This window comes from Anastrepha ludens, chromosome 5 (genome assembly GCF_028408465.1).
Source record: "Anastrepha ludens isolate Willacy chromosome 5, idAnaLude1.1, whole genome shotgun sequence".
Lineage (NCBI taxonomy): Eukaryota > Metazoa > Arthropoda > Insecta > Diptera > Tephritidae > Anastrepha > Anastrepha ludens.
The window spans coordinates 26,012,284-26,038,572 of NC_071501.1; the positions used below are offsets into that span (position 1 = coordinate 26,012,284).

General features: G+C 42.2%; 1 protein-coding gene across 1 annotated transcript in view; it reads right to left on the minus strand.

Moving 5' to 3' along the window:
* Nucleotides 1-26,289, minus strand: part of LOC128864457 (zinc finger protein 624) — a 146,079-nt gene that overhangs the window by 40,391 nt on the left and 79,399 nt on the right. The window contains exons 2-4 of the mRNA XM_054104121.1: nucleotides 13,814-15,794; nucleotides 13,326-13,739; nucleotides 12,895-13,251 (exon numbers count right to left, since the gene is read on the minus strand). Coding sequence (XP_053960096.1) covers nucleotides 12,895-13,251; nucleotides 13,326-13,739; nucleotides 13,814-15,765 — 2,723 coding nt within the window. The 5' untranslated portion in view covers nucleotides 15,766-15,794. The remainder of the gene's footprint in view (nucleotides 1-12,894; nucleotides 13,252-13,325; nucleotides 13,740-13,813; nucleotides 15,795-26,289) is intronic.

Consider the following 26,289-nt stretch of genomic DNA (forward strand, 5'->3'; position numbering starts at 1 on the left):
CTGTAGCTGTCCTGCATTTTCCAGAATCAGACTTAGGATATTGGGTTGCGATATATGTACTGAGTATGGACAAAGCTCATACTTTCCACCTCTCGGATCCCTTAAAATTCATCAATGAATCCAAGAGATTTGTGGAAGAATGACCTCAAACTAATTTGTCCGTTTTACCTTCCACTTTTTATCTTTCCCATCTCTATTCCTTCTACTGATATCTATCCGGGTGTAGTACTTACAATGGTCTACTGACGGAGTGCTTGGACTTGTCCAACCCCCCACAAATCTAATCTAATCTAATCTAAGGTCGCGAAGTCCTCCTGGCCACGTATGGGTCGAAGACGATCGAGGGATATTCTGAGGATGAAAAAAACTCAGCTCTCGAACTTCGTTGGTGTCCTCACGGAAGACTTGGAATTACTTCAATACTTGGAATTACTTCGAGTCCTTTTTGCGTCAGCTGTATGGAGGTTGAGGTAGGATCATCTGAGTACCTTCTCCTTAATCTGGCACAGTTCGTAATTCACAATTACTCAATCCCCTACTCCTTTCTCCCACCTTCTTTTCCCTTGCATGGGCAACCATTATAACCTATCTATGTTGGCATGGTGGAAGGGTGGCGTGTACACATCTTCCGTATGCAGCCCGAACCCATCAAGACCGGCTGTATTTTGCACTACGATCACGAGCCGGCACATTTCTAGTGCATTTTGCAGGAATTTTTGGCGAAAAAAGGACCTCCTATCCTGCATTCGCTCCTTGGAATCGGTTAGTTCATTGCTTCGGTATGCCACACTTTTTTAAATTAGGTTAAGTAAGCCAGGTTGCTTGTCTAAGACAAGACACTGATTAGCTCTAAGTCCCATTGTGATAACTGCATTTGATTTCCATCCTCTAATTAAGTTGCTCAAATCACTTAGACTTTTTTTAAGAAGGTAACAACTCTCTCCGGCTCTCCGTAGCCGAATGGTTTGGTTCGTGACTACCATTCGGAATTCAGAGAAAACGCAGGTTCGAATCTTGGTGAAAGACCAAAATGAAGAAAACGTTTTTTCTAATGGCGGTCGCCCTTTGGATGGAAATGGCAAACCTCCGAGTGTATTTGTGGCATGGAAAAGCTCCTCATAAAAATATCTGCCGTTCGGAGTCGGCTTAAAACTGTTAGTCCCTGCATTTGTGGAACAACATCAAGGCGCACATCACAAATAGGAGGAGGAGCTCGGCCTAACACCCAAAAAGGGTGTGCGCGCCAATTATATATATATATTAGGCCGGGTCGATTTGTGGGGAGGCAAAAAAATCGCCCATTGCTCTGTGAAAATCATTTTCTAGGGATCAAAATAAGAAACTTTGCCGAAGGAACCATACCTCTAAAACGAATTCTGATGTCCCCCAATTTGGGTCGAACTTTTGGTGTCTTTTGTGGGGAGGCAAAAAAATCGCCCATTGCTCTGTGAAAATCATTTTCTAGGGATCAAAATAAGAAACTTTGCCGAAGGAACCATACCTCTAAAACGAATTCTGATGTCCCCCAATTTGGGTTGAACTTTTTAGTTTCTTTTCTCATGTAAAGGCCAAAAATGGTTATATTTTGAAATAATTGTACGGGGAACCCCCCAGGAGAGTTCCAGGGGGTGTGCCACTGGCATGGGTGGATCGGCCGTCCAAACTTAGTGGGGGTCGGCCATACATTTGGACTCGATTGAAGCACTCTAAATGGGTCAAAGTGGGATTTTTCGTTCGACTCAAATTGGGGGACATCAGAATTCGTTTTAGAGGTATGATTCCTTCCGCAAAGTTTCTTATTTTGATCCCTAGAATACGATTTTCACAGAGCAATGAGCGATTTTTAAATCTACCCGCCCTATATATGTATATAACAAGTCCCTCTAGTGAGATATTTTAAAACTTTCCCTGGTCTTCTAATTCCACTAATTTACGAGCATTACAAATTTTCATTGAAACAGAACTTTCAGCGGTGATACGAATGCATTTCTTCTTTAGAGAAATTACAAATTTCTTGAAAATTCAACTCCTAGTGACTACTCCGCGTTTAGTGATTATTTGGTGAAATTTATTTTAGTGCTCATTTAAAATTATTGTCGCTGTATTTTGATGTAGATACTTTTCTTTTACGACTAACGAGCCAACGACAGCAAGTACGCTAGTAGCCAACTAAATATCAGCCACTGGCCACAAGCGCATTTCTTCTACACCCATTTTGGGTGGGGTGTGCAGCAGCACACCACAATTCTTAGTGCTGGGCAAATGCAATCGTGTGGCAATAACAAAAGTCGCTGCTTGGCCAGTTGACTGACTGACTGGCTGCTTGGTTGGATGGTTGGTTGGTGGGGCCGGATGGCTGCTTGGCTGTCTCTAAGTTTGAGGTCGTCACTCACTCACTCGCTCGCTCGCTGACCTGCTCCAGCTTAGTGCGCACCGCCACATTTGCAGTGTGCCGCCTTGCAGTCGTTGCGGCATTGGTCCACTGCACTTAAGCAGCATTGAGAATTTAAAGCTTGCCCACTTCCACTTCCTCATCAGTCGCGCTGACATGCACGCGTTGTGCCGCACTACACCGCTTGACGGCCGCACTATGTTTTGCAATTTCAATGCGCAGCAATTCACTTTTATTGAAATGGCGCAAATGTGTTGTGAAGTTGGCTGCTGTTGTCGCTCTTCATTCCTTTTCTATGCTATAACCAAACTTTTTACTTTCTTTAATTCTTTTCATTCCTCATTTTCATTTTTCACAACTTGTTTTCAGTTTGTTTTTTGTTTCCTTTTTTTTTTTGCTCTTCTTTTTCTTTGCATTTGTTCGACACTTATTTTATTTTCCCGTATTTTGCTTTAGTTATTTCTATATTGCATCATTCAGAGCTCTGCCCGGGAGTTTATTTTACGTTGCTAACACACATACACACACACACATTCGCTCACACCAAACTAACTACGAGCGAGATCTGTTGATGGCACAAAGTGCAGTGCAATTCATTTTAATGGCCTCCAGTGCCACAACCAACTTACGATTCACTTTAAATGCTTCAGACAGTGCAATGCACATTGATGTGGTGCCGCAAAATCCTGATCAATTCATATGCGCTACTACTACTATTCCCCCTTCACACTCACCCACATCCCACTTTTGCTCCAGTTGTCTGTGCCACGTATTAGGAATTCGTTGTAGGAATTTTTCATTCTCATCTTTTTGTGATGTTCGTCACTTGAGACTCAATTTAACAAAACTTCATTTCAAAAGCGCCAACAAGGCAAATCGTCTCGCTTGACGGCCAACCGGCCAGCGACAATGGCAATGATGTTGGTGCTGTTGTTGGTGATGGTGTCGACAAAGAGATCGGAAAAGTGTACGAAAGGACGACAAATAGTCTCATCTCAAGCGAGAAGCAGATTCATATCTCATAGCAGAAAATGGTGAATGAGTGGTGGGGTGGTGAAAAATACCTAAAAATATATATAAATAGCAGGCGAGCATTCTCAATTTCGGGATTTATTTTTTTAGTTCATGCATTTCTTTGCACAATTGCAAAGTGCACACATACATATGCACATGCATTTACTATATAGCGCCTGAGAATGGTCAGTGAGGGAGCCATTCATAGTAGATACCAGTGAATATGACTTGTGCAATTATGCAACACTTCAGGCGACGACGGATACACCAGCGCCGTACAAGCGCCGTTGGTGCCTATGATTTCTTATACGGGCATCCATGCATGAGCGCATATTTACGAGGATGCATGTTTAAGTCCATGACTTTCGAAATTCACCATCATTTTTCAGTGAATAAATGCAATATTAGTATTAACGGCAGGTTGCAGAGCTGGGCTATTTAGTTAAAGTTAGATATTGAAACGTGGAAAAAATGGATAAAAAGTAATGTATGTACATATGTATCGGGTGTTTTTTTGAGCTGCATGAAAACTATTGATATCGGTAACTATGGTTTAACAAGTCGTCATGAATACTTTAACACCAAACAACGTTTCCAAATTTACTTTGAAAAAAAAAACATATGTTCGAAAGTTCACTGAACGAAGTGCGATTCGTCGTCATTCTCAACTTGGTGGCCTTTGTCCGACGACTACGTGGAAAATATTACGTAAGGACCTTGGCTTCTATATGCCGTCTGTTGCATAGAAAATAACCGTTCTTTTTTTCTTGTAACTTCAAGATATATTTCTTTCTACTTTTTGCTTCACAATAGTCCCACTCAATGGCTATGACGCCAGTGCTAACTCAGATGAGTGTCGTTCGAAACTTTCCCGTAAACGCAACCAAACAAAAATGAGTGAGAAGTACGCGAAGCGTTTTGAGGCGGTATTTTTATGCACGCATTCGAAAGGGCCGAAATTATCTTACTGCAAAAGTACGTATTTTTTTGAGGTCGCCATCGGTAATACGATCACTGTTACTGGCGAACGTTACAGGGCCATGATAAATGAGTTCTTATTGCCGGAATTGGATGAGTGAAGTTTGTGATTGTCGGGCTGCACACAACAGTAGGTTAGGTTATTTGGTTGCTCATACGACGGTGAAAAAGGAAACCGTTTTTTGAAAGCTCGAACTACTGTCTGGCTTCGACGTCAACAACCTTTTAAGATTCTTAAACCGCACACACTGGATATAGTCGTGAAGGAATAACCCACAAGAACTTGTTTGTGGTGAGTATGTGGCAACAAAATGGCGCAGAAGCGCTGGTTGGATTCTTGGAGAATCACCACTTCAACCAACTAAGCAGCCAAGATGTTACTATTGTCAGTAATGATCGAGAATACATAGGTGTTAGGGCAGGTAGGTAGGTAAAATGGCAAGAGTACCACAGCACACTTACGTGCCGTTTTGATACCATAATGTGGGCCACTACCTGTGCAAAGAAAAATTTTGAAGTGAAAACTTCTTTAGAATCGTTGAGAGTAATTTGAGACTCGATGAAACGAAAAAGCGACACTAAAAAGAGACATACATATAGATCTTATAGTATATAGCCTGCGAGAGAATGAGATAGAACACAGTTATACAGCGTTCCCTATTCTCCGTCTCCTCTTTGTGCGGTGCTTCGTAGCCTCCCCACTCTTGGCTGCGAAGCGTTATATGTTGATATACGTATATGTGTGTGGCTGCGTACTGCTGAGCCACGCTAGTATAGTGAGTATTGTAGTATATATACTACACTGCCTATTACTTGCTTTGGTGTTTAGTTCAAGCGTCATACGTATGTATGTTTGTATGTATGCTAGTACGTATGTGTGCGCGCCTGCGTATTACGGAGCCACGGTGAGCGAGAAGGCATTATGTATACCTATACTACACTACCTAATACTTGCTTAGACCAAGCGTCCTACGAATGTTTGTGTGTATGTTAGTACGTCTGTGTAATATACGCGTTACGACGCTCATAATAGCAACCGCGTGTGCTGTATTGCGTCCGTATTTTTATATTCGTAAATATTTTCATTTTTAAATATTTACCGCAATTGCAGGCGGTGTTGCAATATACCACAATCAAAATGACGGTGCTCGTATTGTAACTCCACAGATAGATCTGAATGCAGAGCAACTAGAATCACTGTCTGTTCATCAGCTCTCTAAAGTGGGAGAAATATGTGCATGCGAAACCAGATTGAGCAATGGAAAAACAGTTTTAATTGTGGCAATTTATATTTCACCGAATCAATCAATAAATAGCATCACGGAGTTCATTCACGAAAATTTAATAAAGTATACACCAGAAGTATCGCGGATACTTAGAAAAGATTACGATAAAGTTCCAATGATTTTAAGTGGCGATTTTAACGTAAATTTTGCATTGGACACGGCGGTTCCTTTAATTGACTTTCTCAATACAACATTCAATTTAAAAATGTGTAACAATCGCACTGAATCGACAGCACGATCAAAAACAACAATTGACGCGGTATTCCAAAGATATGTTGACAACATAGAAACCAAAGAATTTGTATCATATTTTAGCTATCATAAGCCACTCGTATCATTTGTTGAAATTGAAAACATTGAGGATGAATAATAATAAAATGAAGAAATAAATATATGCACTCTATAGCAATATTATAATGAACCTATAATTATCCCGCTCCTAATGCTGCTTTCGTCTCATTCTCTTTCAGTTTGTTTTACGGAAGGTTTCACTTCTATCGCGTCTAACCGTTAGACTGGTATTTTTTTTGGAAGAGAAACCTTCTACAGCCATCCAGTGCTGTTGATGTAGTGGAGAAGAGAAAAGGGTAGAATCTCTTCAAGCCATCCCCAAAGGGCACGCTAAGGAATCTCAAGCGCCTAGCCGCCAGAGCCGGACATTTGCAAACAAAGTGCTCAACAGTCTCTTTCTCTGCATAATCCCCAAAGCTTCTACAGTTGTGCGGAATTCCAATCTTCTCCGCATGAGTACCGATCACCCAGTGACGAGTGAATACCGCAATGAGTTTGGAAATTGAATGGCGGGGGATTCCCATCCCCTTACGCGTTCTGTTTCTATCGTATTGGGGCCATAGTGTTTTCGAAATAGCACACAATGAGTCAGACCTCCATCTGTCTTGCGCTTTTTTAGAAAGAAATTGTGTAGTTTCGCTTTAAAAACGGACAAAGGGACACCGATGTCTGAGAGGGAACAGCTGAAACCGGTTCTGTCGACCCCTTCCTGGCAAGCTCGTCGACAATTTCATTCCCTCTATATTCCTGTGCCCAGGAACCCAGATAAGGGGAATGTCTCCAGGTCGGTCGAATGTTTGAGTTCCTCCTTACAGGAGTTCACCAGAAGAGAGCTGTAATACGGGGACGACAAGGCCTTGATCGCAGCTTGGCTATCGGAAAAAATATTAATGTCTCCCTCCCAACAGCGATCCCGAAGCATTTTGCATGCCTGCAGGATCGCGAAGACCTCTGCTTGAAAAACGCTGCTCGTTTCCGGCAGTACCTATATCCGTGCCGATTCTCCCCTCTTTCCAGTCTTGCCTGCTCTCGGAAAGATAGCCCTAGCACAACCCTCAAATCCGGAGAGTTCAGTGCGAAGAACAGAGAAGGAAGGAGAGATCTGCTTCAAGATGTTACTATGTCGTACAGGAAGTTGTCTCCAGAGGCCAATCTCCTTCAACCTAATTACACTCTGAGCAGCAATGGACTTAACCTGCAGATCTACAGGAAGTAAGTGCACAATAACGTTGAGTGCAGCAGTGGGACATGTTCTACAAGCACCAGTGATGCCCAGTTCTCTGCACTATCCCTAATTTAGTGGTGTTGTAGCCCTTCTGAAGAGCTACATACAAAAACTAGGCAACCATATGTTAAAATTGGCAGAACCACTAAGTTGTACATCTAAAGTACGAGACGTGTCTTGAGACCCCATTTTTTGCCGAACATAGATTTACTGGCGTAGAAGGCTATACTGGCCTTGTTAACTCGATTTTCTATGTGCAGGTTCCAGTGGAGCTTGGAGTCAAGTATTACTCCAAGATACCTGACTTCCGATGCGGGTGTAAGACACTGGTTGTTTAGTCTTGGAAGCTTAAAGGCGGAGGCTTGTATTTCCTGGTGAATAGCATCAACTCCGTCTTGTCAGAGTTGACTCTGAGACCGCAACTGACAGCCCAACTACTGCTAGGGTAATAAAATAAATTAATCTGCTTGCTTAGGTAAACACCAACAAAAAGACTATGTAATTGAAAGAGCTCGTATGGAAAATGTCGAAATGTATATCATCTGCTAGTGCAAGCGAAACCGTAACTGGTGTAATGGCAAAAGGTAGGCAGGCGTATATTATCGTAGATGCTTTAGAAGCATAAGAGAGCAAAAGGGTTTTCATGCTGGCTATTAGTGCTTTTGTACAAAAATGATCTTCTTCATCAAGTTCCATGTGAACTTCTTGTTACTAGCATTTCTATTGGAGCGCCAGTTTAAGAAACCTCACACGGACTATTCTCAGAACTGAAAAGCCCATTGCCCGAACTAATAACTTTCCCTGAAACAGCAATGGTCTTATCGAGCCACCTTCGCTTCACATTCACTTGCATGCATTCAAGTTGTTAAGAATTTTTTAACAGATTTTTCGTTGCCTGCCTGCAACTTTTGCTGCTGTACTTATATTTCTAGATTATTTATATTTATTTATATAGGAAACAATTGCATTCTTATGGCACTACTAGCAGTGGAAATTTTGTGGCCTGCAGTGCAATTCGAACGCAATGAATTTTCGCATAAGACAAAAGAAGTAAAAAAGAAAGCAAGGTTTACTTTGCTTAGCGGCATTTTGCATTCTACACCAAACCGCGAATGTGATTTGTGCATGCATTGCATACTTTGAGGCGTTTAACGCTCGCATTAATATGGATGCCAACAAATACAACCACACAAGTGTGCAGTATCGTCCCCCATGGCAAGGCATTAATGCTCATATCTCGAACATTTATGTGTGCATGTATGTGGGTATGCATGTATGTGTGCATGTATGTGGGTATGCATGTATGTGTGTATGTATGCATGTGTGTTCAGCACCAAAGAATGCTCTTATGTTATCCACGCTCCCCAAGTTCTTTCCCACCCTTTGTTAATGAGTTATTTAGGCATCTTACTTATTTTCATTTCCTTCCAGCAGTAATTCTTTTTGATTCTATTTTGTTGTTGTGCAAATTTTTCCAAACCTTTTTTGCAAGGAATTTTCAATTTGTGGCTAGTCTGTTGTTTCTTAATTTTGGCGACATTTAATTTTACGAAATACTTTTTTTTTTGTTTTACTTTTCGTAATTTGTATACGAATATTGGCGGTTTTGCTTACTGTGGCCAGTAGATAGTGTATCGTATTATTATTGTTGTTGTTGTTTTTAATGTGGGTACTACACAAAATATGTTTGGCTGCGAAACTATTTTTGCTCATCATGCGAAAAATTAATCCTACCGCATTTTAATATAAGTCTTTGTTCGTTATTCCACACATTAATGCTGGCCATTTGACTTCAGGGTCTGCTCGAACGGTTTATTACAGCGGACATGTTGCATGAAAAGAAAATAATTATTGAGATGAAAGTGACCAAAAAGGCCGGCAAGGGGAATAGGAAAAAATTGTAAACTTCAAATTGACAAGAGGAAACTTTAGAGCACCTTCTGTGTCCTTGTCCGGCAATATCAAAAAACGCGCTCGAAATGCCCGGGAGCCCCACAGTTTGAAGGCCTGGGGAATTTCTCATAAATGAGTCTTACGGCGTTATTTAGATTTGCTGCAAGCGTTGTCATCCTACGTGGGGTCTATTTTAAATCTTAATAGAGGTCAGTATCCATCTGATACTGCTAGGGACTAAAAGGTCCGGGTTAACCTAACCTAACCTAAAATTCACTTTTAAATCGAGTTCAACGAGAGTTAATGGAACTGCACCGCAGGCTTTTCGTTCTTGAGATCTTTTTTTTTCGTGAGATCTCTTTATAAATTTTTATTAAGAATGAAAATAATTATTGAGATGGAATAAGTCACGAAAAAGACAGGCAAGAGATTTAGGAGGAATTATAAACTTAAAATTGGCTAGAGAAAACTTTAGAGCAGCTTCTGTGTCTTTGTTCGGCATTATCAAAAACACACGCGAAGTGCCAGGGAGCCCCACAGTTTGAAGGTCTGGAGGATATTTCAAAAATGGATCTTAGATTTACAAAAAGCATTGAAATCTTACTTGGTGTCTATCCAGTACCCATCTGGCATCACTAGGAACCAAAAGGTCGATGAGTGGCTCATTCCTAGCCGAGTTAGCCTAACCTAACCTAAAATTCACTTTTAAATCGAGTCCAAGGGAAGTTATTGGAACTACACCGTTGGCTTTGCGTTCGAGAGACCTTTTATTGAAGCAAATTTTTGTTGAAGCTTTGGGAAAGTTTAAAGCTCAAAAGAAAAAAACTAAAAATAATTATTATTTGCCGCTATTTCTTCCCCTCTTTCGACTTTCAACTCGAGAACTCCACTTCTTTCGTGAGAATACAAAAATCAATTAATTTTCAGACTGTCATAAGAGTGAAAATGTTGATCAGCCGTGGCATGTAACACCGATCGAAGCAATGAAGGAGGGAACGGCGAAAGAGGTAAAAGCTCCAATTTCAGCGAATCTAAGTGTGTCTGCGCCTTTTCTCGGTCTGGGGACGAGTCACATCTCTCTTGATGCTTTGGCCTCTCTCACTGACATGCAAGCGAAGGCGGATAGACTAGTCACAAAGACACGCACGGTCGGACTGGAGGTTAATATCACCAAGGCGAAGGCTATGAGAGCAGATGAAGATGTTAACTGCAGGCTAAACAAATCAAGGGCGGCGTTCGGGTGAATGCATACAATATGGGCCAGTTCGCAAATCTCCAGGCGCATTAAGCGATGAATATTCGACTCATGAGTGAAGTTCATATTGTTGTACGGAAGCAAACATGACTGATCTCTAACACCACCACACAGAGGCTACAATCTTTCGTCAACAAATAGCTCCGCATCATCTGGTCGAACATCACCAGCAACGATGCTCTGTAGAGATCAATGAATGAGTTGGCCATCCTATGGCAAATCAAACGCAGAAAGTGGTGATGGATGGGTCACACGTTAGAAAGCCATCAGATAGCATCACGAGAATGGTACTGGACTGAATCCGCAAGGGAGCAGAGGTCGCGGTCAGCCAAAGATTACTTGAAGAAGGTCGATGTTGCGGGAGCTGGCAGGTGCCTACATTACATGGGATGGCGCAAAAACAACTGCCCAGAACCGTGTACGATGAAAGAGTCTTGTCGAGGCCCTATGCTCCCGAGCAAAGTGATTAAGTGAATACAAAAGTGATGATTTTCACTACTCGACTTTAATGGTTCGTAATATGTTACTGCCATCGCACTAGACGAATGGGTTAATGCGTGATTACCATTCGATAGTGCACGGATTCGAGACCACACGGACGAAACATCAAGTGATAGAAAAAGTTTCTTTAAAAGCTTTCGCCCCTCGGCCCACGATGGTAAACTTCAGAGTGCATTTCTACCATGAAAAAGCTCCTCATAAAAACTATTTGCGGTTCGGAGTCATCTTTAATGTATAGGTCCTTTCATTTGGGAAGCAACACTAAGACGCACACCACAAATAGAATAGACCAAACACCGAGTAAAGTACAGAGCATAACTTTGGAGAAGTGTATCATCAGCGTGACCATCAACGTGGAGTATCAGTTAGTGGACACATTTTTCATCGCCACTTACTTTTACATTGCGATGTAGCAGCTCCCTCCGGTTCTGCCTTTCCACCAACTGTTCATAAGTAAATAATCGTTTTTCAACATCTCGCAGCTCTAGCTCTTACGGTGTCCATTGTCCTTGCTTTTGAATTTTTACTAGGGATTTCGAGACATTCCGAGATGGATGAATGTGCCACTCTTAAGTGGAATAGGTAATTTTACCTGAGTGCTCAGGAAATTTACGGTCATACACAAATCCATTCCATTCTACTCTCAGTGATTCAGTCAATTCTTTTTGCGCTAATCCCTTCCAATCCCACCAAACACTCAAAAAAACCTCTGTGATCGTTAATGATTATTTTTGGAGTTTTGTTTTCAGATGTGAACCGCGCAAAAACTGTTCGACTTCGTTGTAGTGGAACTGTGAATGGACGGAATTTTTTTTAAGTACTTTTTCTGCCATGAAAAAGCTCCTCGTGAGAAACCCATTAGCCGTTCGGAGTCGACTTAAAACTGTAGGTCCCTCCAGTTGTGGAACAACATAAAGACGCACGCCACAACGAGGTGAGGGAGCTCGGGCAAACACCTAACAGAAGTGTACGCGCTAACTATTTATTTTTTTTTTACACGTGCAGTTTGTCAAGAAAAAGAAAATGTCGCTCGCCCATTCTTAGTACATCCGACCTAAAAATGTACCACCTAAGTTTTAGAAAAGCTGGACAGGAGCAGAGAAAATGCTCTGTACTATCTTCATCATCCTAACAAGAAATAGTGTATAATGTCGCCTCCATGGGTTGTTCTTCTTAATTAGTCCTATTAGGGCTCTTAGCCTACTTCTAATCTGTCTGAAAAGAAGGTTGTCAGTTCTTCTCCGGAAACATATAGTTCTTTTGCCGGTGTTAATACTTCCTCAATGGCACTCATGAGATTTATTAATGGGTATTGGTGACTCTAAAGTTCGCGCCGGTTCAAATGATCGCAGTTCGCCTATGCATCAGGCAGTCTTAAATACAACAGTCCCCCAGCTAAATTCAAGACTTAAACTCAAACCCTTCCACTTTGAAACGGAGTTCAGTCTCAACTCAAATACCTGAATTAGTTTTGAAGAGGTAAAAGGGGTTTATGAGGCTTTTAGATCAGCTTCGCTCTCATTACAAACCCTGTTTTTAATTCCTCGCTACCTTTCGCCAATCATCCGGCCTGCTACTTTAAGTATGGCAAAGATTTTCGATTGGAAGATCGTTCTCTTCATAACTAAAAAGGTAAAGCATCCGAAGTCCAAATCACATTCCGCTCCAGTACATTTACAGTCTTGGAGTCGTCGGCTTAAAAAGTTAATACCGAGCTTCCTAAGAGAGTACTGTATCTGAGTATCTCCATTGATCCCTTGTAGAAAAGCTAACGCTTTCTATTTTCTTTCAAAAGAGATTCCAGACATAAGTTTTCCATTAGGTGCCAAAAACATAGGCAAAATACAGCAGAATACGTGACGATTGCTCTGACTAAAACTATGGGCATGCAGAATACCTTCTTTGCTACTTTTCAACAAAGCATCGTAAGCGGTAATTTGGGATTTTTCGTGGGACCAGCAAAAAAAAATGGTTCCAGATGGTTTTCTGGCAAATTTTCAGTTTCTGGATAAAGGAATAAGATTTCAAGAAGTCTTACAAGTTCTACGTTTATACTCACTCTGTGGTAAAAGTTTTGGCGCAAGTACCGCAAGCGAAATTACCGCTATCAACTTTTCGTTTCTTCACTTTCGGAGGCTCGTCATTCGCGGATGTGGTTTCTTGATTTTTCGGCGTCGCTAACGCCATTCCATGCACTCCCTTCATGTGGTCCTTGAGATTGTGACGACGTGAAAATTTCAATTCGCATAATTCGCAACCAAAAATTTTCTCATTTGTGTGTTGGCGCAAGTGGCAACGTAACGAATGTTTACGAAACTCTTTTGCGCAAATTGGACATGCGATTACCTGGTTTTTAGTCATTGGACCGTAGGTGTGATGAAGGCGATGAAAAATCAGCTCCGACTCGTAAGGCGCGCTGCGTAAGGAGAGAGAGAGTAATTTTTGAGATTAGGGATTTGAAAAAAAGCCGAAATAAAAAAAACAGCAAACCTGAAATCGCATTCCCCGCAGCTCCAGTTATTCTTGTTTTGCGCGACGTCACCAGCGTCACGAAGTGCCTCTTTCGAAGTGCTTGCCTTCGGCTGACAAAGACGCGCATGACGTCCAAGTGCTTGTGCCAGCGCAAAACTCTGACCACAACTCAAGCAGACGTGACGTAGTAGCGGATGCAACAGATCTCGATGCGCATTAAGCGCCTCTTTGTTGTCGAATTGTTCTTCACAGTCCTTGCATTTGATGCGCTGCTTCTCGCTAGATTTGGGTTTCACTTTCTTCTCCGAAGTTTTGTTGTTGGCACTGCCATTGCCGCTGCTGCTGCTGGCTTTGATGATAACTGTATTGCGCGTGTACTCAGTTTTCGGGTGCGAGAGCTCATGCAGCATTGCTTCAACCTCCGATGAGGCGCTGCAAAAGACGAAAAAAAGATCTCAAATTTAAAACTGTGTCAGGTTACCATTTTTCCGATTAGAGTAGCTTACACGAAACTGCATTTGTCGCAACTCTTGACGTCTTTTGTCGTTGCGCACTTTCGCTTCACTCCCGCACTCCGTTCCGCTGCGATTGCACACGCCCGATGCTCAGCCGTCTTCCGATGCCTGCGTGCCTTACAAGGCGTATTGAATTCCAGTTTGCAAATGGAGCAGAAATATTTGCTGATGCTGTGTCTATTCTTCTCATGTCGTTGCAGTGCGATTTTAGAGCGAAAACACTCCGTGCACAAATCGCAATTGTAACGACTTTGATAGACGTCCGACACTGTACCACTCAATTCTTTGCCCGGATGGCAGAGCAGCGCATGCCGACGTAACTCTGCGTTATAGCGAAAACTTTGGCGACAACGATTGCAGTCGATGTTCAGCTTCTTGCTAATACAAATCGGCACAGAACGATTGATGGCCAATATAACTTCTTTGTGATCGGAGCTGAGCAGATGGCGACGCATTTGATTGTTATCCTCGCATTCGAAGTGACAGTAGCTGCACCATAACTTACCGAGTCCCTCGGTAGCATCCAAATGCGCTGGCGAGCTCCAGTGTTCCAAAAACATTTCCTCGGTGTTGGTATAGAAGCGACATGGCCGACATTGATAGGGTGACTGCAACACTACCGAGTGTATATTATCCAGTATCATATGCAACGACTTTGCCGGATTCATCTGCATGCGTCGGTAGTGATAGTGTGAAATCAAGTGCTTGCCCACCAGATGGCGCAACATGCTGTGCTTGCAGAGTTGACAGCGAATAAAGTTGGTGCGTCGTTTGCGTTTTTTAACGCCATCACCGGTGGCTGGCTTGGGGTCCTCTACTGGCACTAGGAAACTTTTACTCAATTCGCCGCGTTGTATAGTATCCAGTGCAGCCTTTTCTAACTGTCGTTCAGGTTCTGCACGTTTACGATGATAACCGGTTTTGAGATGGTTCTCGTAATTCGCTTTGTTCTTCAAGCGACGACAACAAATATTACACCAATATTCTTCATTTGCGGACTTTGCCAACTCGACCACTTCCTCTTTGTATTCGAGACGTTGCATCTTTGTGCCTGGTATCCACTTACCTTTCGTGTGTTCGGCAGGTGGATGCTGGCCCTCATTTAGTTCTGCACCTTCCAATTCGTAGGCTGGCTCATCCCAATTCGGCGAGAGCCGTGTAAGTTGTGTGTGTGTGACGTTCAATGTTGGACGATTTTCCGGTCGCCATTTGCCACCGGTGTGCGTTTCAGGCACAACAGGTGGCGAGTGCGGCATTGTTGGTGGTTTCCATTTTCCACCAGTTGCATGCGCTTCTGCCATTGGATCATAAACGTCATCCTCTTCGTCGATTTCCACATCAACATCTTCGTCTTCCTCTTCACTAGCCTCAGGCGATTCGTGGACAAACGTCATAGGTTTGAAAACCTCATAGGATTTCTGCTGTTGTGTGCCGCTTCCACTCGCATGCGTATCTGACATCCAGGGCTCATCGGCCTGTCCCATATGTTCGGCATGTTCCGATTTGTGGTGACGTTGTTGCAAGCTACCCAATGGCTGAGTGTGCGCGTTAATTCCTTGCTTTCCGCTCGTTGAGGGTCCAGCCGCTTGTACACTCTGTAACTGCAATGAAGAAAAAAACACATCTGCACCCAGCTCGTAGGGAAGCTCATAAGCGTCGGCAAGCGACTTGGAGGTTTTGCCGCCATGCGTTGCCTCTTTGGCATATGTTTCAGACTCGGCAAAGGCAAAAGCATCGTAGGTGTGATCGAGATGTGCGCGTGGCGTGGAAATCATATCTGTGGGCACTGCATGCGTTGAGACCTGATCGTTTTTATTGCGCACGGTGGCGCTGCTGAGGTTGGTGCATCGCGTTTTGCGATGCTCGATGTATGCTTCCAGACCGACGATCGTGGAACTGCATTTGATGCAGAGATGTGTGTCGTCCAAATCGGGATCGATCATTTTCAGTTAAGTAATTAAGTTTTAGGCGTCTGAAATGGATTTAGTTAAAAAAAGCTAATAAGTTGGTTGTGGTTTGTGATTCATTTATGGACTCAATTTTGTTATTTGGAGGAATAATAGTACGATAGCAAATTTTGAAGTTATTTTATTGGTATTTAGAGTGTGGATCAAGAATCCGCTTAATTCAAAGCCACTGAAGGCCTTACTATATATATTAAGTAAATACTTGTGCACGAGAAATTAAAAATCTAGACCTCTTCTTTACGCGCTTCTCTGTCAAGCATTTCGACAAAGATAATCTTCAAAGATCAGCTGAGCGTTTACCTTATGGAACTTGGCGATGCTGGTAACACAATCCCTTACGCTTGCCTGATGAAGCGGTTCAATGGTCGATTTGATGGTATTGCCTATAGAGGCATTGCAGTGACATATGCAAGTTTTGGTATTACAGAAGTTAGTCCCAGAGAAGAACTGAAATTTAAACTATTTTTAAGTTTAAATTTTTTGAGTTAAGTTTAAAATGCTTAAAGTTTAAACAATTTTAAGTAATTGCTTTTTTTTAAGTTCTAAAATCTCATTTCAAATGTTTAATTTAGAACGTTTTGAAAAATCTTCTTCAGAAACTTAAAAAATAACAAAACAGGACCAATGTTAAACCTAAAAAACTTTTGGACAACTAAAAAACTATAAAAGATCAAAAATTTGGAATGAAAATGTGAACATTTAGTGGGAGTTTTAATTTTCGGCAATTTTCTACATAAAACAAATATTTGTTTTTGGGCAACACGTATTTCAGAAGAAAATTTTGATTTTCAAATAAAGGAAAAAAAAATTTGCATATAAGAAATTTTGTTAAATTTCATTCTAAAGAGTTTTCCAATAACAAGTGTTATTGGTGAATGGATTGCGCTATCGAGAGATGATTAACGATTTTTTATGGCCGGAATTGGATGGTATTGATCTGGACAACGTTTATTTTCAACAAGACGGCGCTACTTGCCACACAAGCAACGAAGGCATTGATCTTTTATGGGAGAAGTTTCGGGACCGTGTTATCTCTCGAAGAGGTGATCACAATGGGCCAACGAGATCTTGTGATTTAACACCTTGTGCCTTTTTTCTTTGGAGCCACGTGAAACAGAAGGTCTACGCCAACAGTCCAGGGTCGATTCAATACCTCAGAGATGGAATTCGTGAGGCTATCGAGGTCATAGGGTAGCCACTTTGCAATTCGGTTATTGAAAATTTCATGAATAGGATATTGCCCTGTAAGTGTAGTCGTGGTGGTCATTTGCCTGATGTTATTTTCCACTATTAACGGCTTACCTTCCTCTATATATAATGAAATAAACATCCGATCATTTATGTTAGAAAATAGCATTTTTCTTTGAATATCAAAATAACACCTCTTATTGGAAACTCCTATATTAATAATTTTTGGAAATATGTTGCTTGGCTTTACTTTTGTCTCCTGAATTTTGAAGTTTTTTAAGATGGAATTTTTAAATCTCACAAAATAACACCCTGTATATTGTATTACAAAAATATTTCTTGCTTTCATCTCCTTGATGCTGTTCACATCCCTGCATACTTCCTAAACACCAAGTCTTTCACCTTCTTACACCTCAACGGACCCATTCAAACTTGCTCGATCCGCACACTTTGCATATTCGTGCAGTTGATTTATAATCGTTGCACGACAGCAGCACTTCGTCAACGCTTTCGCGAAATGAAATCGTTAAAAATTATTCAAAAACAACAAATTACGAGGGATATTAACAGCGCAAATCGTTAACCATAATTTAGGCATGCCACTTCAACGCGCATATCCCTATTGGCCATGGCAATGGCTGGACTGAATGCCAGCGAGATTGCCTTCGCGATTTGCGTCGTGCAAATGCAACTGCAACTTCTCGACACTGCAGCCAACCAGCCAAGCTACCCACTCGAAGTCGTATACATCGGCGCGCAAATCCATAAAGTATCGCGCATTCCTTATTTAATGATTTCTGAGTTACAAGCGGCGGCCGCCGATCATTGCTTGGCCGTCGATCGCATTCGGCGATGTTGCGCGGAGAAATGATGCGAGTGCGCGCACAAATCTCAGCAGGTACAGTGTGCAACATTTTCACTACAACTTATGACCACTGCGCTAGCAACAAATAGACCAGTTAGCCGCATTGCTAGCCGCACAGTCGCGGCGATCAGTCGGCAATCGAATGAATGAAGCAGCACAGCAAACTGCTGGCTGTTTGATTACAGCCATTGTCGCACGCGCAGCATCTTTTATTCGTGCCGCAGCAACAATATGGCCGAAAGAGTTACGAGTTAAGGAGTAAAACAAAAATATCCACAATTGATGTGGCTTTTAGCAGCAACGAAGCCGCATGTGCGTGTGTGTGTGCGTGTAGAGTGCGTTTGCGCATGCGCTTTAAGTTATTAATATTGCCAAATGAGTCAATTTGAAATAAATAAGCGCGATCAGAATCATCGCGATCGCGATCACCGCGCGCGGCACCGAACGACACTGCAGTGGGGGAGCGCTACGTCGACGGCAGTTCTGACACCGTCGTCGCTGTTGGTCGGCGTGAATAGAGTTGTCCTAACGTTGCTATGGTGCGCAACATTGATGCATACTCGCGCAGGCGTGCGAAGCCTCATGACAGCAGCCCATTTTTTAGGCGCGGTTTCAGAGTTGTGCGTGTTGGGAAAGGGACGCGCTATTCTGCTAGTTAGCAGCGATTTTTAGCGCAGATATGGCGCTGCTGTTGGCGTCGCTGATTATCGCTCACACATCTGACAATCTATGCGCAATTAGCAGCACATTGTGGCACTTGCGCGATCGTCGATTGTCACAAATAATAGGCGCGACAGCGCACACAGCGATGAGGTGCATAAATGTGAATTACGAATTACGCGTTGATAAAGCATTCAAGGAGGCATTGTAATCAGAGTGCTATGATGTTGGGATTAAGAATCTGTATGAAGGTGCTTTAGGTTAACATAAAAGAGAAGTGATGATATATTTTTTCCATTAAGTAACTGCCATTGAATGGATTTATTTCAATGCATATTTTTCAAATATATGTTGAGGTTGCTCAGCGATATCCCACTGAGTCCCATGTGATGGACTGAGCTCGAGAGTCTTACATTTTTTTTGAAATTGTGTTTTCACGTAATGCCAAGTGTTTTCAAAGTACGGTAAAATATAGCTCACGAGTAACCTATCAGTAGAATTCTCATCTGTATGACATTTTTCACACTTGTTTATGAGGAAATCAACCACCTGAGGCAAAGAAAATATGGTAGACTGTTTATATTTCGAGTTTATGAATTGGAGTGAGATCCAGCACGAAAGGGTATTGGTTGGTCATGAGAAGATTATCACCATTACTTGGGCTTGATACGGAAAGATATGGGATCAGAGGCTTTCGTGCCAAGGGCACCACTGGACAAAGTTCAAATTCATCCATTGTGATAGAAGAAAAATAGTGACAGAAGAACTGAGCAGGGGGAAAAAAGGAAGAGGATTAGAGGAGGATGGCGACCAATGACCGGAAACGTAGAAGCAACTGTCGTGGGAATAGGAGCTTTGATAAATAGCTAGGACTGCCTTGTTATGGATATAATATTTGCCAATTTTCTATGTCATGAGAAGGCAGCCTATCGAAGGTTCGATGGCTTAATTCGGTTAATTTATAAGATGTATCCATTGGCTTGAAGAAGATGCAACACCCAACACACCCGTTAAGATCTACACGGACGGATCTAAAATGGACACCGGTGTAGGATCAGGGTTATTTTGCGAAAAGCCTTCTAATTTCCTTTAATCTACCGGATCACTGTAGTGTTTTTCAAGCGGAAATAAACGCTATTCATGAAGCCTTAAAATGGCTAAAGATAAACAGAATATCATCAACGGATATCTGCATTCTATCAGACAGCCAAGCTGCCCTAAGAGCCCTGGATGCATTCCACACAACATCAAGGAGTGTCTTACGTTGTCGCCAATCTATAAATGAGATGGCCAAGCAATATCGTACAATCTTATGCTGCGTTCCAGGCCACAGAAGTATACCAGTGAACTGTAGGGCAGACTAACTTGCAAGAGGCCAACTTCTTTGGCCCAGAGCCCGCTTTGCCACTCCCCTCTGCGGCCATCACGGCCACGGTTAGCAAATGGGTAACTACTACCCACAAGCGAGCTTGGCAGGCTGAGAGAGGCTGCAGATGGACAAAACTGATGTTACCTGTCATGTCCGATCGACTGTCGCAAACCCTTCTGTCATTAAGCAGAGGGGAGTGCAGACGGCTGGTAGGACTGATGACAGGCCACTTTCTGTGGGCAAAGCACATGGAAAGGTTGGGCATCTCAGACAGTGTACTCTGCCCAGCTTGTGAAGAGGAGGATGAGACGGCGGACCACTTCCTGTGTGTCTGCCCCGCCTTCGCTCGAATCAGGTTTGAGGTCTTTGGCACTGATGTGTTAAGAAGCGACCATCTTGGCTCCTTGGCACCACAAGATCTACTCAGATTTCTTCGGAGATCGGGTAGATTTAAAGAAAATTAAAAGGGAATCCAAGTGTAGTACAATGGGCTCAATTAATGTCTGAGTGCTGCACTTGCTAGTTGTCCCGACAAAAAAAAAAAAAAAAAAAAAAAAAAAAAAAAAAAAAAAAAAAAAAAAACTTGCAAGAGAAGGTACCTGTTTGCCAGACATAAGTAATTTTATGGAGATACCTCTCGCAACTTGTTAGCTTCTCATTAAGGACGCACTAATCAGTTTGGATAAGCGTTAACACCTGTGAAATTGCTAGGCAAACATGGCCAAGGCTAAATTTACGTTTGTCCAAGAGTATTTTAAAACTGAATAGACTTTCAATCAGGACCTTAGTAGGGCCCTCACAGGACATTGTCTCATGGGAAATCATGCAAAGAGATTAGGCGTTTACATGCATGATTTCTGTCATAGCTGCAGAAATGAGGAGGAGCTGGAAACAATTCAACACCTTTTTTGCACATGCCCAGCCCTAGCCAGTAGCAGGAACCGATTTTTAAAATCATACTTCTTAACGAATATAGATAATCTACACTCTTTAGGTATCAATAACCTTTTACGCTTTGTCATAAGCTCAGGATGGTTTAATATGGAGAGGGAAATGTAGCCTAGCCCCCGCGGCTCATAACGGACCCCAAATCAGGAATCAGGTTTGATGTCTTTGGCACTGATGTGTTAAGAAGCGACCATCTTGGCTCTTTGATACCACACGATCTACTCAAATTTCTTCGAAGATCGGGTAGATTTAAAAAAACTAAAAGGGAATCCAAGTGTAGTACAATGGACTTAATTCATGTCTGAGTGCTGCACTTGCTAGTTGTCCCGACAAAAAAAAAACAAAACAAAAAACCCATTAAGAAGTCACACAAGAACTTCGTCAAGACGAAGGGCTTATAAGATCTTTTACCTACATTAGGGAATTGCACACATGCATCTTTCAACGAGATCAAATGGATCCGAATGGAACCAAGATTGATCCTCTTGCCGCAAGGCGGAAACTTTACTGAAAGAATTTGGCTTTCAAACAATGCCCAGCCTAAATGAGGGTACATCTGGGTTAAATAGAACCTGATGTAGTAAATGTAATGGCAGAAGTGCCAGTGAATAAGGCTAGCATTCATCAACATCATAAATTCCTAGAGTTCCAGTTCGGGTCTGTTTTACGCCAATCTCTTAACTTCAGCAGTCGTTTCCAGGTATTCGCTGGTCCTCCACGCCTGTGGATTCCTTGGGGGTGTCAGTCAATGGCGGCCCTTGTTAAGTTACCATTTACTCTGCGTAGAATATGACCAATCTAGCCCAATTTTCTCTTTTGGATCCCTAATAGTGTTGGCTTCAGCTGGGTTCTGGCCGATAAGTCAACATTCGAGATAATATTTGACTAGAATGCTGAGAGAATTTTTCGAAGGCAGCTGTTTACCAAAACTTGTAATGAGCTGGTGTCAAGTGACGTCGCATTCCACTTTTCACAACCATAAAGTAAAGCCGACTTTACATCGGAATCAAAAATTGTGCGCCGTGAAATGTGTGATGCGTTCTATATTGCTTACAGAGAGCCAAATACCGCCACAGCTTTCTTTATTCGGCTTTTGATATCACTGCTCGCACCTCCAGAGACCGATATACCGCAGCCTAAATAGCAGAAAGGTTGTACATCTTCTAGATTCATACCATCAACTGAGACATTTTGGGTATTTCCTGTGCTTATGACTTAGATTTTCTGGATACTGATTTTCAGGCCGGCTTTCTCAACTGCTTGTCGCACTGCTTGAATCTTCGCTGCCATGGCAAGATAGTTGTGGGACAGAAGACAGATGTCATCTGCGTAATCGAAACCAGCTAGGCGCCCTTACAGTCCCCAGCTAATACCGCCTGCAGAGGGCGAGGCGTTTTTCATGATAACGTCCAAAAGGATGTTAAAGAGAAGTGGCGAGAGAACACATCCACCACATGAAAGGCTTTAGCGGGTATGAACTAAAAATATATCCGCATAACAGCCTGATTTGGCTCATTTAAGCAGGCTCACACTGAATGAGCGCTCAAAACATATATTTGTAATATTTTTCCTATACACATCCGCCAATTATCTGATTTGAAATTTTTATTATATTTATTCCTCGAAATACTCGTAAATTGGGTAGACTCCCTCTGCTCTGCGGCGCCTCGCCCTCTAACGTTGCTCAACGACTTGGCCTAAAGTATGATGTCGAACAAGATATTCAGACGCACTTGTCGCGACAAGAGCATATGCCACAACAATGAACGGCCAAATACGCGGGTGGGTGGCAAGTAGCAGGCGTAGAAGGGGGCCCATACAGAGGCCACTGCTATCAGACAATGCGCATAATTCGCGACTATCGTCACGGCAATTTCTATTTCACAAACAGGAATTAAATAATAAAAACGATATGATGACAAAAACAGTAACTACAATCAAAGAACAACAGCACTTACCAATACATTCAGCCATACGGACATGTGGCAATTGTGCTCGACTAAGAGCTGCAACTAGAATAAAGGCTTTGGGAGCGCCTGTGGGTGCTGATCAGTGGGAGTGGCAGTTGGCTGGCAGTGTCAGCTGTACGCGTAGTATTTAGAAGTGGTTGATGGTGGACTTGCTGCTGCTGCTGCTGCTGGTGCGGGCGCTGTTACTGGAGGTGGGGGCAGCAAAAAGTGCAAAAACACAATTGCGACCATTATTTGCATTTGTGACACCCGCTGACGGCATCGTCATCAACATCACAAGCGACAACGGCGCAAAAATAACAAACAACAACTGCAACAACAACAACAACACCAAAAACAACATTAACGACCGCGAGATATGGCGCAATGGAAGCAACAGCAACGCGGAACAGCACACAAGCTGCTGTGTGGCAGAGTGGCGACTAGGATAAATGTACGTATATGTGTATGTATGCACATACACACATACACACTTGATATATGCATATACATAGGATACATCGTATATTCACACAAACGAGCGTTGTACATGCAACGCATTGTGGCAATAATCGCAACGCGAACAACAAGAACGAATCGCAGCGACAGCAACATCAACATCAACAGCCATGCCAACATCGTCAAAGCAACATCAACGCCGCGCCAATTGGAATATACTGCATTCAGCAGCTACAACAAAAACGCCGCGACCATTAAAAAGGAGTTATCACCCAATTTAGTACCACAAGCCGGAGAGCACACAAGCGCACACCCATCTACTACTAATTCCAGAACACATACACACACACACACACACACACAAACGCGGGTTTTTGCATGGGGTGTGGCCGTTCAGCAACAGGAAAAAAGCAAAGAAAAAAATTAAAAATAAATACGCGCACATAGAAATAGAAAAATAATAACAATTCTATGCGGTGAAATGTATAGCAGCGGTTGCTGACGTTTCCGGCAAATTTAGAAGTTTATCCTGTACAACAAAACGACGTTATGCAAACAAAAGGCAACAACAACAACAACAAGAACAATATCAAACTCGAATATCGCCGCAATTGAGTTGTACATCGCGAATAGTTACGAAGTGCGCGCTGACTGGGGGACAGGCGGTCATGGGTGCATGGGCGCATGCGAGTGTGTGTGCGTGTGTGTTGGTGGCGTTGCGGAACATGTGGCGCAGTCACAATTCAGGATTTTTTAATTGCCAACACCAGAATTCGACAAAATATTCGAATTGACACAGAAGGCCACTCAATTTCACGCAATTGCCAACCAATCGACGGCCGAACGAGAGAATAGGATTAAAAACCATTATGATTCGTTAAATTCAAATGAAATATTTTTCGCTGTTGTTTTTTATTTTTGTTTTTGCTTGGCTAAATGTGTCCTTTGACACACATACACACATACAAATGCATATGCACACACACGCATAGACACATAAAAGCATGGCTTGTGTTGAAAAATGTTGGTGGTGGAAATCTCATTTTATTTAGTGCATCAATTTTTAAAAAGTCCCTATTCGATAATCCCAAAAATACAAGCTTTATGGTACAAGGGGAGGGAAAAGAGTTTGCGGAATAGAGGGGTTGGATGTATACGAGTATAACCCCTTGAAAGGAAATCACCACTTAGCAACTCAATGCAATTATATATACTAAGTATCCACCAAATCCGTTCATTGATCTTTGAGATATTCGCGTATACAAAAGCTAAGTAGAAGGAAAATATCAACTAAAAGAAAAGCGAACCCAGAGTCCGCCTTGCCACTCCCTTCTACAGCCATCAAGGCCACGGTTAGCAAATGGGTTACTAAAACCCACAAGCGAGCTTGGCAAGGTGAGAGAGGCTGCAGATGGACGAAACTGATGTTACCTGTCATGTCCGATCGACTGTCGCAAACCCTCCTGTAATTAAGCAAAAGGGAGTGTAGGCAGCTGGTTGGACTGATAACAGGCCACTTTCTATGGGCGAAGCACATGGAAAAGGTAGGCACCTCAGACAATGCACTCGACCCAGCTTATGAAGAGGAGGATGAGACGGCGGACCACTTCCTGTGCGTCTGGCCGGCGTTCGCTCGAATCAGGTTTGAGGTCTTTGGCACTGATGTGTTAAGAAGCGACCGTCTTGGCTCCTTGGTACCACAAGATCTACTCAGATTTCTTCGGAAATCGGGTAGATTTAAAGAAAATTAAAAGGGAGTCCAAGTGTAGTACAATGGAGTTAATTCATGTCTGAGTGCTGCACTTGCTAGTTGTCCCGACAAAATAAAAAAGAGAAAATCGAGCAGGATCAATTTCCTCAAGAAAAAATAGCGCAGTTTTTAACACAGAAATCTGATCTATTTATGGGGATTCTAGTGCAAAAAAATCAATCTAACAGCATGAACCTTCAGGTCGGCCAACTCTAAATTTTGCATAAAGTTTAAAATATGCAATAAAAACGTTTTGAAGTTGGCACATTTCAAACAAAATATTTTAGTCGGAGCAGAGGCAGTTTTAGGCCTTATTCTACTTCTTCTTCTTAACCCTTGTGTTGTTACTCAGGGAGCTGCACCCTAACTTTCTGGTTTTTGTGAAGGTCAGGTGGATTGAACTAGAAAGGTAAGAGAAAAGGTCGGTCTTCCTAATCTTTTATACCTGGGGTATGTTCGAGAACACTTTTGAAACCAATATGGCTAAACATTTTGAAAGGCAGTATAGTTCAGTTTTCATCGTCCAATAAGCAAGCCGTAGCGGCGCGCAGTCATTACTAAGACAGTTTGGGTACTTCAGCGTACGTGAGCACGCGTGTGTTATTATTTTATGTGATTGTGTAACTTTATTTTGTGGAATTACTTTATACTTTTTGTACTTTTGGAATTTTTCTATCTAAAATAAAAAAAACTGGACCATTCACTGATGTATGTAACATGCTGAATGCAAACCCAACAATGATATATAGACCAACGAAACACTAGACTATTGATGAATGAACAGCTTTTTCCTTATCGAGGAAGAACGCAGTTTACCGAATACATGCCATCAAAGCCTGCTTAGTACGGTCTCAAAGTATTTTGGGTGTGCGATGCAAGTAATGCTTATCCGCTGAATGGGATTCTCTATACAAGTAAGCAAGGTAATACTCGAGAGGTGAATCAAAGAGAGCAAGTTGGGAAAGAACTTGTCGTCGCTTACAAAGGATCTGGCCGAAACATGAACATGGACAGATTTTTTACAACGTTACCTCTGAGCTAAAAGTCTTCTTTCTTGGAACCTTCGTTGGTACTTTGAAAAAAAAAAACATATATTACATTCCTCCAGAAATGAAAGCGTGAACTTTTATCAACTCTTTTTGGCTTTCATGAACAAGTTCCATGTGCTCATACGTATCAAAGAAAAACAAATCCGTGAACCTTCTTAGTATGATGCAGTACGATGCTATGATCTCTGATTTAGCACATCAAGAACCAGAAATGATTTTGTTTTACAACAAAACCAAAGTCGGCGTTGATACTATGGATCAAA